Genomic DNA, 17757 nt, shown 5'->3' on the forward strand with positions numbered 1-17757 from the left:
GAGGAAGGTACGCTCAGAAGGGAGCAGCAGGAGCCAAGGGCAGGAGACTGGTGTTGGTGGGTCACGATGTGACTGCCAGGCTGGGACAGAGCATCCTTGAATGGGCGTGACAGGGGACAGGACTGAATACACACTGAGGCCAGAATGGGAAGGATCTGGAATGCCCTGCTAGCGAAGGAGGGCAGGAAGAGGGTCCTGGAGCAGGGCATGATGAGATGAAAAGGGCATTTCAGGGAAAGGCGTCAGAGGACTGAAGGGACAGGGCAGAGGCTGGCATCAAGGAGACCCATTAGGCGTGAGTGTCCACAGCTCTATGTCTGCAACGGGACAGGTCTGTGAGCTGTTGATCCCACCAGCTTTAGGAACTGGTGCATTCAGTGGGCATCTCTGTGCTCAAGCAGTTTCCTCTGTGATCCCAGAGGTGGCAGACAAACGTAATCACTTTCCCTGTGTGCCAGGAAGGAGAGAAGACTGCTGAGTGCTGCCCCACATCCCTGCCTCTCCCTCAAGGATTCAGGCCATCCCAGCTTGTTCTCTACTGTTTTATTAGCCCACTTTTCCTTTGGCTTAAAATCTCAGCCACTGTTAAAATGCAAATGGCCCTATAAACATAAGGCCACCAAAGGAGGAAGGAGGGTGGGATGAACTGGGAGACTGGGATTGACATATATATGTGCACTCATGATTGAAGTTGCTTCAGTTGTATCCGACTCAATGTGACCCCATGGACTGTAGCCCATGAGGCTCCTCTGTCCATGGGATTCTTCAGGCAAGAATACTGGAGTGGGTTACCATTCCCTTCTCCAGGGAATCTTCCTGACCCAGAGATCAAACCTGTGTCTCTTATGTCTCCTGCACTGGCAGGCAGGTTCTTTACCACTAGTGCCTCCTGGGAAGCTCTACAACATATATCCACCACTATGCATAAAATAGATAACTAATAAGAACCTACTGTATAGCCCTTTCTCTGAATGGGAAAGAAATCCAAAACAGACGGGATCTATGTACGCATATAGCTGGCTTACTTTGCTGTACCGTAGAAACTGACACAATATTGTAAAGCAACCATACTCCAATAAAAAAAAAATTCTTAATGCAAGTGACGCTAAGAGGGACACCACATTTTATCTCACACATCGCTGAACTTGAGCAGGGCTGGCGGCGCAGGAGGGAAAGAGACGTACCGTAAGGGATGCCCACCCCAAAGAACCCTGGTCCTTCTTCCCCCTCCCGCACAGTCACTAGCCCCCACATGGGGGTGAAAAAGGAGATGAGGAGACACCAGGGTGGGAGGGAGGAGGAGGTGCTGTGGACGTCTTCACTCTCTCCAAGACACTTGTGTTCAAGACCGTCCTCCCATTTCTGGGACACTCCCTTAAGGGAATCATCCAAAGAAAGGGGAAAAAAATCTCTGTGCACATGCATATTAATTGCAGCTTTACTTATGATGACAAAGAAGTGGGAATAAACAAAATGTCCCGTAGTAGGGGCGCGGTTGAGTAATTTATGGCAAACCATTAACTGTACTATTCATTAGACAAGTCATTAAGTACTACTAGTACTGATACACCACTACTATTAAATTTACGGGGCAGTTACCACTGCCATTCTTACTTCTAACATTAAACTCAGTGAGCAGTTACTACCACTGCTACTGCTAATCCCAGCACTGTTTCTGCTACTGCTAACTCACTGAGCAGGTATTAAGCTCCAGCCCCTGTTCCGGGTGCTATACAGATGACCTCTCATCCAATCCTCATGGCAATCCTAAGAGCTAGGGACTTAGTTTCCATATTTTTCAGACCAGGAAGTAGAGGCAAAACAAGGTGCTCAAGGTTCTAGAGTTATGTTGGGTTACAGTAGAAGAGTCACGCCAAACAAAATGACTGAAACTTAAAGACATCAAAAATTATAAACCACAAATTCTTTAACTCAAACCTTGGTATATGATTAAAGTTTAAATCAGAGGCCATGTGCTTCAGCTGCCATTAATGAGAAACCTTGGAAGAAATTCGAGGTAGCAAAGTTGTTGACTCAAGTGACTTTGAGAATGCAAAGCACTGGGTTCGCTGTTACCCTTTGCTTACATAGATTAGGAAGAAGCAAACAGTAAATATTTATATACCAGTAACCAGAAAATTTAAATTAAATCTAAACTTCCCCTGAGGCTATCATCATAAAAGGACATTTCTTATATGAATTAAAATACTTAAGCATTTAGAACAAAGTCAATGCTATATACATATTTGCTTTAATTATTATTTACAAGAAAGGGCAAGAAGCTTTATTGCAACATCTAGGGTTTAATTGTCATCTTCCAAAGATTGTTGACTTGTGCTTTAAGGCTCTGGATGTTTATTATAGTAAACTACATGTGTTGGAATGTTTTTGTAGAAAACTCTGTTTGATTACTTGAGCTTATAAACTATGTTTATCATAGAAATTTGAATTTACTCATGGCAACCCTGTGATAATTAAACAGCCAAATAATATCTAGTTCCAGTGAACTCAACAGTATAAAAAAACCTCACCAATTCTCTTGAAGTTAGAAGCATATCTAAAAATGTTCCTTCTTCTATAAGATTTTCCACAAGTAAAGCATAACAAAACAAAATAGTGACTAACAGATCAACTTTAAGTACAGTACAAAACCACAGTATTCCACAAAAATGTCTCAAGAGGACGACTATGTATCCCAGAGAAACATGTTATCATATATTGCTTAGTAAAAAATGTAGGGTACAACACTTTCTGGGTGGGGAGGGGAGACTGCATGGGCTGGAGGAGGACTTTAAGCATCTCAATTTAACAAACATATAAAAGAAAGGACCATCCACAAAAGAATTTGTACATGCCAAGCTATATAATCTTTACCTTAGACCACTTTCTGGAATTTTTGATTGCCACTTCATCAGGAAAAATATTGAACACACACCACAAATAAATAAATATGTTCATCTCTACTTACAGATTACATCTATTAAAAATCAGCATTGGAGGGACTTCCCTGGTGGTCCAGTGGCTAAAAACCTACTTTCCAGTACAAAGGACGTGGGTTTGGCCCCTGGTCAGGGAGCTAAGATCCTGCATTCTGTGGGACGACTAAGCCCGCACTCGTGTTTACCGAGCCCGTGCACTCTAGAGCCCAGGCTCCACGAAAAGAGAAGCCTGCCTACCACAACTACAGAAAAGACCCCACGCACAGCTAAGACCCCGTGCAGTCAAATAAATAATTAATGAAAGAGTTTTTTAAAACCATATGTGAGTAAAAGGAATCATAACACTCTCTCTTCTTGAACAACTAGAAACATGAGCAAGATCTATAAAACAACGGTTCCCAGACACTGATCCACAAGTTGTGCAGAACTGTCTTCGCTGAGAGAGAAAATAATGAAGTGAGCCTTACGGCTGAGTTGAGGAGACAGATACTGGAGTTGAGAGAGGCCAAGACAGCTAGGACGTGCCAGGCACAAAACTAGAAGAAAGGCACCTGCAGACAAGACAGAGAGAGAGAAGGAAGAAGAGAAAGAGGAAGGGAGGACAGGGACTCACCGCTCTAGAAAGCTGCACCAAGCTCCCCCTCGGTCTTCGGCAGAGGGTTAGTTTATATACACGTGAAAGAAAACTACCAGGAAACATGAGGTGCCACAGTGCCTGGAGCTCAACCGGAGCTGGGAATAATCTGTATTCCATCATCAAGGATGCAGAGAGCTTGTAATATACAAGGCAGCAGAATGAGTCCTCAGAGGTGTAGCACCTTAGCTCTGGGGCTGAATCAGACCCACCATAAAGGTTGCTCTGGACTCAGCCTAACAGAATTTACAGAGCAAGTCTTGAAAGTATCCAAATCATCCTAAATAATGTAACTGTGCACCCAAACAAAGTACAGTACTATTTAGAGAAATACCACAAAATCCAGAACAGGACAACATGTGATTCACAATTCATGACATCCAATAACAAATTATCAAGCATGCAAAAAAAAAAACAGGAGAATACAATTCATAACCAGGAGAAAATTAGTAATTAGAAACAGACCCAGAAATGTCAGAGATGATGGACTTAGACAATGATGTTACAACATATATTATAAACATGCTTGAGAATGTAAAGACAAAACAAAGGGCCATGATGAGGAGAGTAGAAGACATAAAAGATACCCAAACAGAAGTTCTGTGGAAGAAAAACACAATAACAGAAATGAAAAACACAATGGATAGGATTAATAGCTATTCTAGGTCTTTTGGTTTTTACATATTAATTTTAGAATCAGCTTCTCAATACCTATTTTTAAAAACCTGGAGGGACTCTTACTAGAATTGGAAGGATCTCAGGTGGCTCAGTGGTAAAGAATCTGCCTGCCAATGCAGGAGACGCCAGAGACATCCAGTTTGATCCCTGGGTCAGGAAGATCGCCTGGAGTAGGAAATGGCAACCCACTCCAGTATCCTTGCCTGGAACATCCCCATGGACAGAGGAACCTGGAGGGCTACAGTCCCTGGAGTCACAAAGCGTCCAGTAGGACTGAGCACTGCGCTGTACGGTACTATACTGCAGAACAAAAGATGTACTTGAAACCATAGCAACAGAAACTACCTAAAATGTGGCATAGGTTGAGTGGGAAAAAACCAACAACCAGATTCCCAATGGCCTGTGAGATATCAGTATAACATCTGTGTAACTGAAGTGACAGGAAGGGGCAGAGGAGACAGAAAAAAATATGCAAAGGAAGAATGGCTGAAATTTATCCAAATTTGATGAAAACTCTTAAGTCCTGAGAAGATCAACAAACAAAGTCCTGAGAAGGTCAACAAACTCCAAGTACAAGGACTATTTTTTTAAAATCAACAAAGGAAGATCCTGAGAAGATCAGCAAAGGAAGAATGGCTGAAATTTATCCAAATTTGATGAAAACTCTTAAGTCCTGAGAAGATCAACAAACAAAGTCCTGAGAAGGTCAACAAACTCCAAGTACAAGGACTATTTTTTTAAAAACCATTTCTCAGAAATGTTTTATAGTTTTTAGTGTTCAGATCTTGCTCATATTTTACTAAGTTTATCCTTAAGCATTTCATGCTTTTAGTATTTTAAAGACTTTCAAATATTAATTATTTGTTGTTGGAAAAGATCCTGCTGCTGGGAAAGATTGAAGGCAGGAGGAGAAGGGGATGACAGAGGATGAGGTGGTTGGATGGCATCATGGACTCAATGGACCTGAGTTTGAGCAGACTCCATGAGATGGTGAAGGACAGGGAGGCCTGGCATGCAGCAGTCCACGGGGTCACAAAGAGTTGGACATAACTGAGCAACTGAACAACAACGACAAATAAAAATAGAATTGACTTTCACATGTTGACTGTATATCCTGGACCTTGTTGAATTCATTATAAAACCGATCTAAATAAAGAGCTAAAGCTATAAAATTTCTGGGAGAAAACATAAAACACTTGTGACCTCATGTAAGGCAAAGATTTTAGATATAACACAAAAAGCATGAATTCTACAAGAAAAAAAATCTGATAAATTGGACATCATTAAAATTTCAAAATTTTGTTCTTCAAAAGATAGTTTAAGAAAATGAAAAGACAAACCACAGACTGGGAGAACATATTTATAAAATGTACGCCTGGTTATAGAGCTGTTTCCAGAATATATGAAGAGCTCCCAGAGCTTAGTGAAAACAAGAAAAACATTGGATTTAAAGAGAGAACAAAATATTTGAACAGACACTTTATAAATAAGGCATACACAGCAAGACCATGAAGATATCTTCAATGTTATTAGCAATTAAGGAAATGCAAATTAAGAGTATATTGAACCTAAAATAAAAAATAAATAAAAAATTTTTTTGAAAAAGAGTATTTTGAACCTAGAGGGGTGGGATGGGCAGGGAAGGGAGGCCCAGGAAGGAGGGGGTAGATGTATATTTATGGCTCATTCACGTTGCTGTAGAGCAGAAACCAACACAACATTGGAAAGCAATTACCCTCCAATTTAAAAAAATTAAAACCAAAACAGACAAAAAAGAGCATATTGAGATACCCCTATACACCCACTAGATGAGTTAAAATTAAAAAGACTGCCAATATCAAATGAGGCTGTAGTTGATGAGGTTGTAGAGCAACTGGAACTCCATTACTGATGGAAATACAAAATGGTACAGTCACTTGGGAAAAACAATTTGATAGTTTCTTATAAAGTAAAACTGAGCACATTCCATACTACCCAGCAATCCCAATTCTAAGTATCAACCCAAGAGAAATGGAAATCATATGTCCACACAAAGACTTTCAGAGTCAAAAGTGGCTAAAAAGTGGAAATAACTCTAATATCCACCAACAACTGAATGGAAAAACAGATTGTGGTATGTCCATAAAATGGAACACTTCTCAACAACAAAAAAGAATTAACTACTTACTGAAAGATGCAACAGCATGGGTAAATCTCAAAGGTTTTATGTTAAGTGAAAGAAGTTTAAAAAGACTTACATGAATATTATTTGATTCCACTGTTATGAAATTCTAGAAAAGGCAAAACTATCATGACTGAAAGCAGATAACTGGTTGCCAAGGGCTGTAAGTGGAGAGAGGGTGTTGATGCAAAATGAGATGAGGGAGCTTTGGGGGTAAAAGAAATGGCCCATGTTTTGACTGTGCTCCCTAGGCTCCCTCATGAGACCACCCTGCTTTTAAGGTCATACGACTGGACACATTTGTCAAAGTGCCATTATATTCTTTGGACACTTAAATTGATGAATCTTACTGTACATAACTTATCCCTCAAAAAATTTCTTAAAGAAGCATGAATATGAATTATCTGAGAAGCTTGTTAAAATGTAACTTCTCTAGTCCTACTTCCATAGAATCTGATTTGAAAGGTCTGGAATGAGGGCTGGGAATCTAACTTTTTAATAAGCGCTCATTTTGAACAAAAAGAAATGTCATTTAAAAAAGAGAAATGGGTGGAAATTGAAAGTGAAAGTCGCTTAGTTGTGTCTGACTCTTTGTGACCCCATGGACTATACAGTCCATGGAATTCTCCAAGCCAGAATACTGGAGTGGGTAGCTGTTCCCTTCTCCAGGGGATCTTCCCAACCCATGGAATGAACCCAGGTCTCCTGCATTGCAGGCAGATTCTTTATAAGTTGAGCTACCAGGGAAACAGGCTATACATTTTTATGAAATGTGAATAAGAAAAAAGTATCAGAAGGAAATCCTTCAAAATGCCTGGGTAGCTAGATGGGATTATGAATGGGTTTTTCCCCCCCCTCTCTTAAGTTTCACAAATTATTATGGTTTATTAGGGGGAAAAACAGCTCCCTCTCCCCTACATTTCTGATAGGAAGAGAATAAACACTTTCTTACAGAGACCCTGAACTCCACCGCCCCCCGCCCCCCACCCCATCATCCTCCAGCCCCATCCCTCTCCTACCCTCCTGCGTCTCCTCGGCCTGGTCCATCTCCAGTTTGGTCAGCAGGCTCACAAACCACTCGAAAGACTGCTGGTCTCGGTTAATCCAGATGAAGTCCACCTAGGGAGAAGGGCCCAGATCAGGGTGGGGGGTGGGGGGTTTACTTCATTCACTCTTATCTGTGCTCCCCAGGCTCCCGCATGTGACCGCCCTGCTTTTAGCACGGCACACACTACCATTCCCATTTAACTGGGGTGGTGGGAGTGGAGTGGGATGGGGGTGCAAACTGAGGCTCACAGAGGTAAGAATGAGGCTACAGAGCAGCATGGGACCGGAACTCGGGTTCTAGACTGCCAGGTCAGAGCTTTCCCTAATAATGTATTGCTCACAGCAAGCAGTGTTCTGAGCTCTTAAGCTTATTAAGCCAGAAGAACTTTTTTTTTTTTTTTAAGAAACTCTTTTGAGTGGCTTACACAGAATAATGAATTTTCAAATGGCAAGCATTTTCTTTTTTTTTTTTTCATTTATTTTTATTAGTTGGAGGCTAATTACTTTACAATATTGCAGTGGTTTTTGCCATACATTGACATGAATCAGCCATGGATTTACATGTGTTCCCCATCCCGATCCCCCCTCCTGCCTCCCTCCCCATCCCATCCCTCTGGGTCTTCCCAGTGCACCAGCCCTGAGCACTTGTCTCATGCATCCAACCTGGGCTGGTGATCTGTTTCACCCTTAATAGTATACTTGTTTCAATGCTGTTCATTGAAACAATCCCACCCTTGCCTTCTCCCACAGACTCCCAAAGTCTGTTTTGTACATCTGTGTCTCTTTTTCTGTTTTGCATATTGGGTTATCGTTACCATCTTTTTAAATTCCATATATATGCATTACTATACTGTATTGGCCGTGGCCAGTTAGCTCAGCTGGCATTTTTATTTTTAAAACCACCATCAGGCCACGGCTAGCAAGCATCATGGCTGTGACTGCATCCCGGCTGCCTGACTTTCAGGCTGTGTTCTTTAATGAGAGGCCTGCCTTCAGGGCCCAGAGTGTCTCTCCAGGTGGAGAGACAAGCTGAGCAGGGAGGAACTGGCTCTGGTGTCTGGGGAGAAGCTCTGGAGTCCTGCCTGTAGGAGGCAGTACTCACTCACCTTGTGGAGTTTCATATCCTCGTCCTGACCACTGTCCATCCAGGAGTGCTGGCAACTGGGGCAAATGTGCTTTCTCTTCTGGTGTCTGAGGGGAGGGGACAGGAGGGGGTTTTGAGTTTGGGGTGAGTATGAGATTTCTCAGGACCCCAGAGAACAGTGCAGGCGACAGGGAGGGAGGGTGGGGTGGCAGGGGGAGGGATGAGACCCCAAAAAAGAGCAGGAGGAGAAATACAAGAGGAAAGAGGTAACAGGGGAGATGGAGACAGGTGACAAGGGAGTGGGGAGGGGTGGGCATCTCTCAGGATTCTGCCCCAGGATACAGGCAGGACCACAGCCTGCCCACCCACCTGTATAAGATGCTCTGCAGGATGGAGGCAAAGGGCGTGATGCCAATGCCTGCACCAATGAGCACAGCATGCTCGGAGGCAAAGATCCTGCGAGTGGGAGTCCCATAAGGGCCATCGATGTAGCACTGCACACAGGAGGGGTTGGAGGAGAGAGAGGGATGGGTGGGCGGGTGAGAAGTGGACCCCAACACCTCAGACCCCCTGTATATGCAGGCAGTTGTCTCCTGGGCTGGAACCCGGAAGTCAGTGGCTCCTGCTCAGAGCACTGTTCACACACTGCGCTCTGCGCTCGAGTCTGGGAGCACCCTAGAACTCCCACGTGCAGATCTGGTGAGAGCAGGGTCCAACCAGCACAGCCGTGTGCCCTGTGAGGGTGGGCGGGGGTCTGATTCCCATTATCTGGAGACCTGGGAGTCAGGCTGTGGGGACTGAAGAACACGGGAACTGAGGGCCCCAGCAAGCCCTCCCCGTGGGCAGAGGCTTTGTCCTCCGCTTGGGGCAGTGGTTTTGGTCACGGCCACCCCCGGAACCGCTCACCTTGATGTTACAGAACTGGTGGTTCTCAGAGCACATCTCGGAGACCTGCAGAGCATAGAGCAGAGAAAGTGGGTCTCTGGGAGTGGGTGGGCCAGGCATTTCTCAGAGGTTTACTCGCCCTTGCAGTCTGAGCAACCTTACAAAAAGGGGATTGCCTTTTCTATCCAAACCATTCCAAGGAGCATGGGGCACTTTTGAGGGAAAACATCAGTGATGTGCTGGTAAACTGACTCCTCAGAAGAAAGGACCACCAAAAACAAATTCCTGATTGTTAGTGTCGAGATTTCTGATGTAAACACTGTCATCACCGCTCCCACCAATGACTGGTTTTAATAACTGGCTTCCCCCACCCACCTCATGCTCTAGAGCCCTTGAGCCCCAATTACTGAGCTGGCATGCTGGAACTACTGAGCCCGTAAGCCTAGAGCCCGTGCTCCACAACAAGAGAAGACACTGCAATGAGAAGTCCCGGTACCGCAATTAGAGAAAGCCCAAGCAAAGCAATGAAGACAGCACAGCCAACAATAAAAAATAAATAACAACAACAATAAGAAAAAAAAAAAAAACAGGCTCTCAAAATTCCTGAAAATTTAACAATCGCTCTTGTGGCCCAATACAAGTCAGCTTCAGGTGTGACAGGAGAACACTCAGCCCGCCTGCCTCGTGGGCTCAGCTACATCTGATTGCTTTCATGTTTCCAGACACACCCTGGCCGTGAGCATGCTTTCCCTGGGCCTAGAGCACACCACACTTTCCTTTTCCCCAGCTGGCAAATTCCTGCGCATCCCTCAGTGTGCACCTTGCTTGGAGTGGCCACCTTCCTAGAGTCTTTGCCCAGGGTCTCCGGGCAGAAAAACCAGGTGCTGGCCTGGCTCACAGCTCACCCTGCCCTGGGGACCCTGCCGTGGGCTCGCCGATGGGGAGCCACCTGAGGGCAGGGAGCAGGCCTCCTCTGTCTACTCTGCCTCACTCCTCCAGCGCTGAGCACAGCCAGACCAGATTCCTTGAGGTTCATGTGCTTCCTCCCTGAAGATGAAGGAAACAGGCCCACAAAAGGGCTTCAGAGGCCTGTGCTGAAGGTCTCTCTGGTTAGGAGTGACCTTCACAATCATCCAGGCAAATCCCTCCTTTCACAGAAGAGATGAATCTGGGAGTGTGACAATGACTCACTAAAGTTCCCTTGAGTAGAGGGTGGGGTGGAGCCTGGGTCTCTGTCTGCCTGTCCTGCGCTCACCACATCACAGCACATTGCTCCTTTGTCCAGGGGCAACTGAATTTTGTGTCCTCCATGGTGCTGGCCTTGAACTACTTGTGATGGTTATTTTAGGAGGTGCACTGTGAGAGGGCTACTCCTCTAACAGTTTAAAAAAAATTCCTTCTTATTGCAAGGAGAAAGCCTTACATCATGGTTATTATATCCCCTTAACTTCTAACACTTACTATTCCCTCTTCTTTTTTTTTTCCTTTTAACGATGTGAGAAAGAAAGAAATGGAGAGCATGACAGAGACAGAGAGGGAACAAGACGAAGACAGCAGCTTCAGGCTCAGAGCCTCATTTAACAGGCAGAAACATCTGGCAAGAATTTAATAACATTGTTTTTGCTTTTATACTTATCTTTTTTATGGCACATGATACTGATTTTCCATTAAACACACTAATCTAAAGAGTCCTTTTAAAATACAATTAAGTTTAAAGTACTGTTGGGATGTAAGGAGAAATATTCAGTGGGAAATATTACCTATGGGAAGTAAATATGGTAAAAGTTACCTGTATGCCTGCCATACAGGTGAGAGGCTGCAGAAACACCATGTGGTGTGGGGTCCTTCCTGACTGGGCCCCTCTCTTCCAAGTTCCAAGGACCCACCCACCATTCCTGGGAGAAAAATCTTTGGCTCTCCAACCCCCAGCCCCAGCTTCTTCAGCCTTACCAGGACCCGGTCCTCGGCTGCAGCTTCCCTCTGTGCCCGAGTCCTATCCTTTGTCCCCATGTTCACCATGCCTTCGTGCTCCCGCCACGGAGTTCCCTCCGGCCTGTAGGATGTCAGCTCCACAGTCACCTCCTTGCTGGAGGCTACTGCACTCTGTGCTGAGGCTCGGAAATCGATGGGCTGGGGCTGCACGCCCGGCTTGGTTTCAAAACAAATATTGCTTTATTATTCAAATCATAAATCAATACAATTTAAAACAAAAACTCAGAAACTACAGAATTTTAAAGGATAAAGTAAAAAAGCACCCTGAACAGAAAACACAACTTCTCTAACCATTTTCTGTCCTTCCAGACTTACACACATGCACTTTCACATAAACGGAACATACTACTTTGTAACTTGGCTTTTCCACTTACTACATCTTGGCTAGCCTTACATGCTAATGCATATACATTTACATAATCTTTTTTGGGCAACTTACCTTCTGGGTGATTGATAATTTTTAAAACTGCTTCCCTATTGTTGGGCATTTTGATTATACTCATTTTCTCATTATTGTTAACAACCATGGTGTATAAAACAGCTCTTCCCCTTTACTCTGACTTATTTTCTTCATGGTCTTTATTACCATGTGACACATTATGTCTCTATTGTGTATTTACTGTCCACCACCCTCTCCGGACTGGAAGCAGTGACAATGGGTATTTTGCTTATTGACGAATCTCCAGCATTTAGAGTAGTACTTGGAAAACAGTAGATCCTGTGCTCAATAAATGAAGTGAAAGTTGCTCAGTCGAATCTGACACTTTGCAGTCCCATGGAGTCCATGGCATCCTCCAGGCCAGAATACTGGAGTGGGTAGCCTTTCCCTCTCCAGGAGAACCTCCCAATCCAGGGATCGAACTGAAGTCTCCTGTATTGTAGGTGGATTCTTTACCAGTTGAGCTACCAGGGAAGCCCTAAATATTTGCTAAGTGAATGAATGAATGAAGTGGTTAATGAGCTTGCATACATGTCCAAATAGCTTTTTAGGATTAAACTCCTAAAAATGGCATTGCTAAGTCATTGGGTAGGAAGGCTTCCCTGGTGGCTCAGATGGTAAAGAATCTGCCTGCAGTGCGGGAGACCCAGGTTCCATCCCCGGGTGGGGAAGATCCCCTGGAGAAGTGAATGCCTACCCACTCTAGTATTCTTGCCTGGAGAATTCCAAGGACAGAGGAGCCTGGCGGGCTACAGTACATGGGGTCACAAAGAGTCAGACCTGACTGAGCAACTAACACTTTCACTTTTAAGCTGCTGTGTATAGATATTTAAAATGCAGACACATATAGCCAGACTGTCCACCAGAACGTCTGTGCCAATTTACTCTTTGGCAGTGGTGCCTAAGACCCCAAGGAAACACAGCTTTTAGTACATCTACCCACCAATTCGCAGTGTGCCAACACTCACCTCATTTTGAAAATCAGCTTCCTCCTTCAAGAGGTTTCCCCTGATTAACAGGAAAGAACACCCTGCCTGTTTCTACCTACCTCTCCATTCCCCAAAGTTCTGCTCTTGGCACTTTCTAGAAGGGCCCTCTGGTCTGGCCAGGCAGGATTCCACCTGGTTCCTTCTCTGGACTTTATATTCCACGAGGGCAAGGAAGGGCTGGGTCAGCCTGGGGGAATCTCTTCCTTTGACCTTCAGCAGGGTTTCCACTTATTAACCTGATTCCAGGCCTGGTGGCACAGCCTTCTAGTGTTTAGGCACCCTCAGCCTTCTACATCGATTCCTGCTTCTTCAAGTGCTGCTCTGACCTCTCTGCATTCCTCCCAAGCCTCCCAGAGCCTGTATTCATTGGCAGTTTGTCAATTGTATGGGTTTTATCAGGGCTCAAAAGATTATTAAACTCATGGTGGTGATGATGATAATGGTGGTGGTGGACATGCTGATAGGGATAATGAATGGTCCACCTGGACCACGCTGCCAGTTCATGCAATACTTTACATGCATACATTCCATGGGTCCTTAAAACAATCATGTTAGAAAGGAAAGCCAAGGACAGGAACCACCTCTATTTCATAGGTGAACAACTTGAGGCTCAGTAAGGCTAAAAGATGTGCCCAAGTCGATACAGTTAGAAAGTACTAGAGCAGAGAGGTAGAAATGGATTTTTCTCCTCTCAATTTCCCCCTCTTTGCCTTGGCCCCTGCCTTCTAATGGAGCACACTAGACCAGGAAGGATCAGGTGTGGTCTGGCTTCCAGGAGGCTCTTGGACCACACATTCTCAATTGGCCTACCCTCTGTGCTGTCCTAGCCAGTGTTCACAATTGCGCAGGGGTTGCCAGCTAAGAAGGCAACTTGGTCCCCATGGGTTTGTCACCATGGTGGACCCTTTCTCCCCTTCAGTCACTTACCTGAGACTTCCTCTGACTCCTCTTCATCTCCAACCTCCTCGAGAGCCTCTTGGAACCACAGAACACTGGGTCTGATTTCTTGAAGGACTCAAACAACCTGTTGGTCCACTGGCCCTGGGACCGGATGTGTAGCCAGATGGTGTCTGAACAAGAGACAGGGCAGGAGGTGAGGGGTCAGTGCTGGTCTCCACAGGGACATCTGTCTCACTGAAGTGACTGGGACTGGGCATAAACCCCTCAGGCTCTCCTCTGAACACCCTTCCTCAGGTCCGAACTAGCAGCCACAGCCATGAGACTGGGAGAGCTGGCCTCTCTGTTGCAGACCTTGCAATTTTTCTCAGTGAAGTCAACCTACGTGTTCAGTCTCCTCTGCCAAGGCAGGGGTCAGAGCGGCCCTGAGCACACTGGGGGCACCCTAGAGGTGAGGGCCTGGCCTCCTCCATCAAGCCAGGGTCTCAACAAGGTTGGGGACCATCTCTCTCCCACATTCTATGAGATGCCTGTCAATGGTTCTGCACACAGTAGGTGCTCAGTCAATAGTGGGACCAGTAGCTTTCACTGCTCTGTGTCTGGGATGCAGAGGGTGTTTGCTAAGGTTCCCTATTAAGTGGATGACTGGTAGAAGGGTGTTGAGGGGTACCAGAAAGAACATAACATTAGAGCAAGGAGGACCCTAAGAGACTTCCTGGTCTGGAGTTCTCATCCTTTTTCTTTTATTTTAAATCATGAACTCTTTTGGCAGTCCTGTGAAGGCAAGGATAAACTCCTTCTCAGAATAAGGTTTTTAAATACCTTGAATAATATATGTAGAAATTATGGATGAAACCAATTATAATTAGACCGTTACCAAAATAAATTTAAAAAAATTTTTGATTTAAAAATACATGTGCTTTTTTGTTAATACATGAAATAACGAGATGCAGCAGGAGTTGCATGGTCACTGGAGATGTGAATTAGCGATGAGCATGAATGACACGCCAAAGCATGGACAACAACCATATAGTCCCTATAGTCCATGGGGTCTCAGAGAGTCAGACGTGACTGAGCGACTTTCACTTTCACGCTCTCACAGCTTTGTGCGGAGCGGACTGAAAAAGTCAGGTCCCGGGACCCCTGCTCCCAGGAGCCTCCCTGGCGCTCCCTCGCCCTCAAGGTGCAAAGCAGCAGGAGGGCTGCACTGTGCCCCGTCTGCACAGGCGCACCCTGAACTGCCTCCAACAGTGGCTCAGGTGGAGCGGCCTCCTAAATGCCAGTCAAATTCAGTCAGCCAGAGTTGCCAGCCTAAGCTCCACTCCTGATCCTGGAAACCAGCTCTACAAAATCAGAGGATTTACCAGCCCCCACGTGGACTCTCTTACTGCAGGGGGCTCAGGACTAAGAGAGTCCAGGCAGAGACCCTGAAGAAACCCTTCAAGAAGTGGTCAAATAGGGACTTCCCCAGTGGTCCAGTGGCTAAGACTCCCAATGCAGGGGCCCCAGATTTGACCCCTGGTCAGGGACCTAGATCCCACACGCCACAGCTAAAACCCAGTGCAGCCAAATAAATAAACAAACACTTTAAAAAACTGGTCAAATAAATTACACATCTATATTATAATCCTATTACTGTTAATACACTGGACTAGCATGCAGCCATGAAAAGGAAAAGTTCTTCTTTTAAAAGAACTGACATGCAAAGATCTTCATGACATATTATTCATGGAGAAAAAGTAGGTGGCAAAACAGTGTAATCCCTTATATGCAAAACCATAATCCCTTATATGCAGAATTATCTCTATATCTGATTATTCATGGAGATACATCAAAATCTGGAAAGCTATTCACCAAATGATTGACAATAGTTTTCCTTGGGTAGAATTATTTGAGGGATTTTAATTTTCTTTGGCACATATTTCTATACTGTCCAAATTTTCCGGGAACATATCTGTTTTTTATAAAACAGCAAAAAAAAAAAAGGGGGGAAATAAAAATAGGAAGAAAATAATCCACCCTCTCTAACCCTCACCCCCACCCCATTGTACATCCAGGTCTCCACTCATGTGATTCCAGGGCAGGTGTTGTACAGCTTCTCGTGGGGAACCCTGGCCTTGGGTCTGTGCCCTGAGCTGTGGGAGCTGGGTCTGGGGTGGGGCCTGGCCTGGGGTAGGAGGCATCGTGAGTGGAGCTACAGCTTTCCATGGAGGAGGGTCAGAGAATCCCGGCAACCAGAAACCTTTAGCTCTCATGAAGCCAAGCAAGGGTCTCGCTGCAATAGGCCATACAAGGCCTCCTCCGTCAGAAGCACTTATTGAGGGGCTCCCCCAGTGGTCCAGAGCACTCCGTGCTCCCAGTGCAGGGGCCTGGGTTCAGTCCCAGGTCAGGGAGCTAGACCCCTTTTGTGCCACAACTAAGAGTTCCCATCCCACAACTATGCTCCAGTACAACCAGACAGATAAATAAAAATAAATATTTTTTAAAAAAAAGCAGCACTTGAGATGGGAAGGCTAATCCCTGGCCTGGCCTAGAGGTCAGAGGTCCAGGTTGTGGCCCCACCAACAGCCCAGGACTGGAAGGCAGGCACACAGGCACATGCATGGGTGGGGGTCAGAGGACAGCTGGGCGAAGAGAGGGCCGGCTGAGTAGTTCTGTGAGTGCTGGGCACCCAGAGGATGAAAGTGGTCAGGGATGGGGGAGAAGGATGGGAAGGGATTCTGTTGCCTTGGGGCTCCCCAGGTCTCATGCCCACATGGAGTAGAGAAGCCTGACTTCCTATCTGTCACAGCCCTCTGGAAATGCCCTGGTGCCCCTTCATCTGAGCCACTACTCCTTTGCTTAAGACCCTTGCAGGCTCCCAACTGCCTGCACCATTCCATTCTTCACCCTGCATTTGAAGACCTTCCTGACCCCACACTACCTCTTACCAATTTTGCCAGCCACTTCGGTCCTTTCTCTGACCTTCTCTTCTTTCCGCTCACCTCTGCTTCCTTCCTCCCTACTCCACCTGACCCTCAACCCAAACTACATCAGACCCTTCTACGTTTGCAGGTTTCATGCTTCCCCTTCTGCCTCCACCCCCATGCCCTTCTCCTACTTAGTAAACTCCTATAAACCCTACAAGGTTCAGCTGAAAGGCCACCCTGCCCACTTCCCCCACCAGGTCAGGCTCTCCCCGGTGACCCTCACAGAAGCCAGTAGAGCCCCAATCACCCCGTTTAGTCAGCATCTGCTCATCTGCCCCCGTGTTCCAGAGGGAGACCCAGGAGGCCAGGTTTGCATCCCGGGTCTTGTTTGTACATCTGCCCCCCAGCATCTGCACATCTGCCCCCATGTTCCAGAGGGAGGTCCAGGAGGCCGGGTTTGTGTCTCGGATCTTGTTTGCCTCTGTGTTCCTGGCTCACAGCCTTGCGTGGCACATGGCAAGGACTCGGTAACACCCCCTGAGGGGCTGGTGGAGTTGGTGCAGGCCTACCTTTCTGCTCAGGAGCACTGCTGATGGTGAAGGGGTGCCACTCGTAGCGTGCGATGCTGGGGATGTTCAGATACAAGTAGTCACCAGGTCTGTAGTGGAAAAGAGGGGGCCTCTTGATGAGGAGATGAGTGACCTGGGGAGAGAAAGAGACCGGGGTCATCTGTGCAGACCCAGAGCTGCCAGGGGCCCCAGGACCACAGGCTGGGCCATCTTCTTCCACCATCACCCAGGCCAGCCTGACATGAGACCTTTTGTGTCTGCCAATGGGTGGTAGATGCCAATCGGAGAAGGGGAGGCAGGCTGTGTCTGAAGCGGGGCTCATGGTGTGATCCCACTTCCTCTGGTGTAAATGCTGCTTCCTAATGGCCCTCGTCCTCTGTGAAGCCCCCTGACTGCTCCAGCCCCTTTTCTGGAACTGCTGTGGCATTTGGCTGGCATTCCAACCAGGAACAGGCATTTCTCTCAGGATACAACAGCCTCCTGGAGAGTAGCTTTGGTTTATTGAGCACTTACAGGTGCCAGAGCTGTGTGGAG

The 17757-nt window shown here is 46.1% G+C and overlaps 1 protein-coding gene across 1 annotated transcript in view; it reads right to left on the reverse strand.

Moving 5' to 3' along the window:
• Positions 1-17757, reverse strand: part of NOX5 (NADPH oxidase 5) — a 38385-nt gene that overhangs the window by 4921 nt on the left and 15707 nt on the right. Inside the window, exons 9-15 of the mRNA XM_061157985.1 lie at positions 17224-17356; positions 13776-13918; positions 11379-11576; positions 9450-9494; positions 8913-9037; positions 8566-8650; positions 7432-7531 (exon numbers count right to left, since the gene is read on the reverse strand). Coding sequence (XP_061013968.1) covers positions 7432-7531; positions 8566-8650; positions 8913-9037; positions 9450-9494; positions 11379-11576; positions 13776-13918; positions 17224-17356 — 829 coding nt within the window. The remainder of the gene's footprint in view (positions 1-7431; positions 7532-8565; positions 8651-8912; positions 9038-9449; positions 9495-11378; positions 11577-13775; positions 13919-17223; positions 17357-17757) is intronic.

This window comes from Dama dama, chromosome 12 (genome assembly GCF_033118175.1).
Source record: "Dama dama isolate Ldn47 chromosome 12, ASM3311817v1, whole genome shotgun sequence".
In the NCBI taxonomy this organism is placed as follows: domain Eukaryota; kingdom Metazoa; phylum Chordata; class Mammalia; order Artiodactyla; family Cervidae; genus Dama; species Dama dama.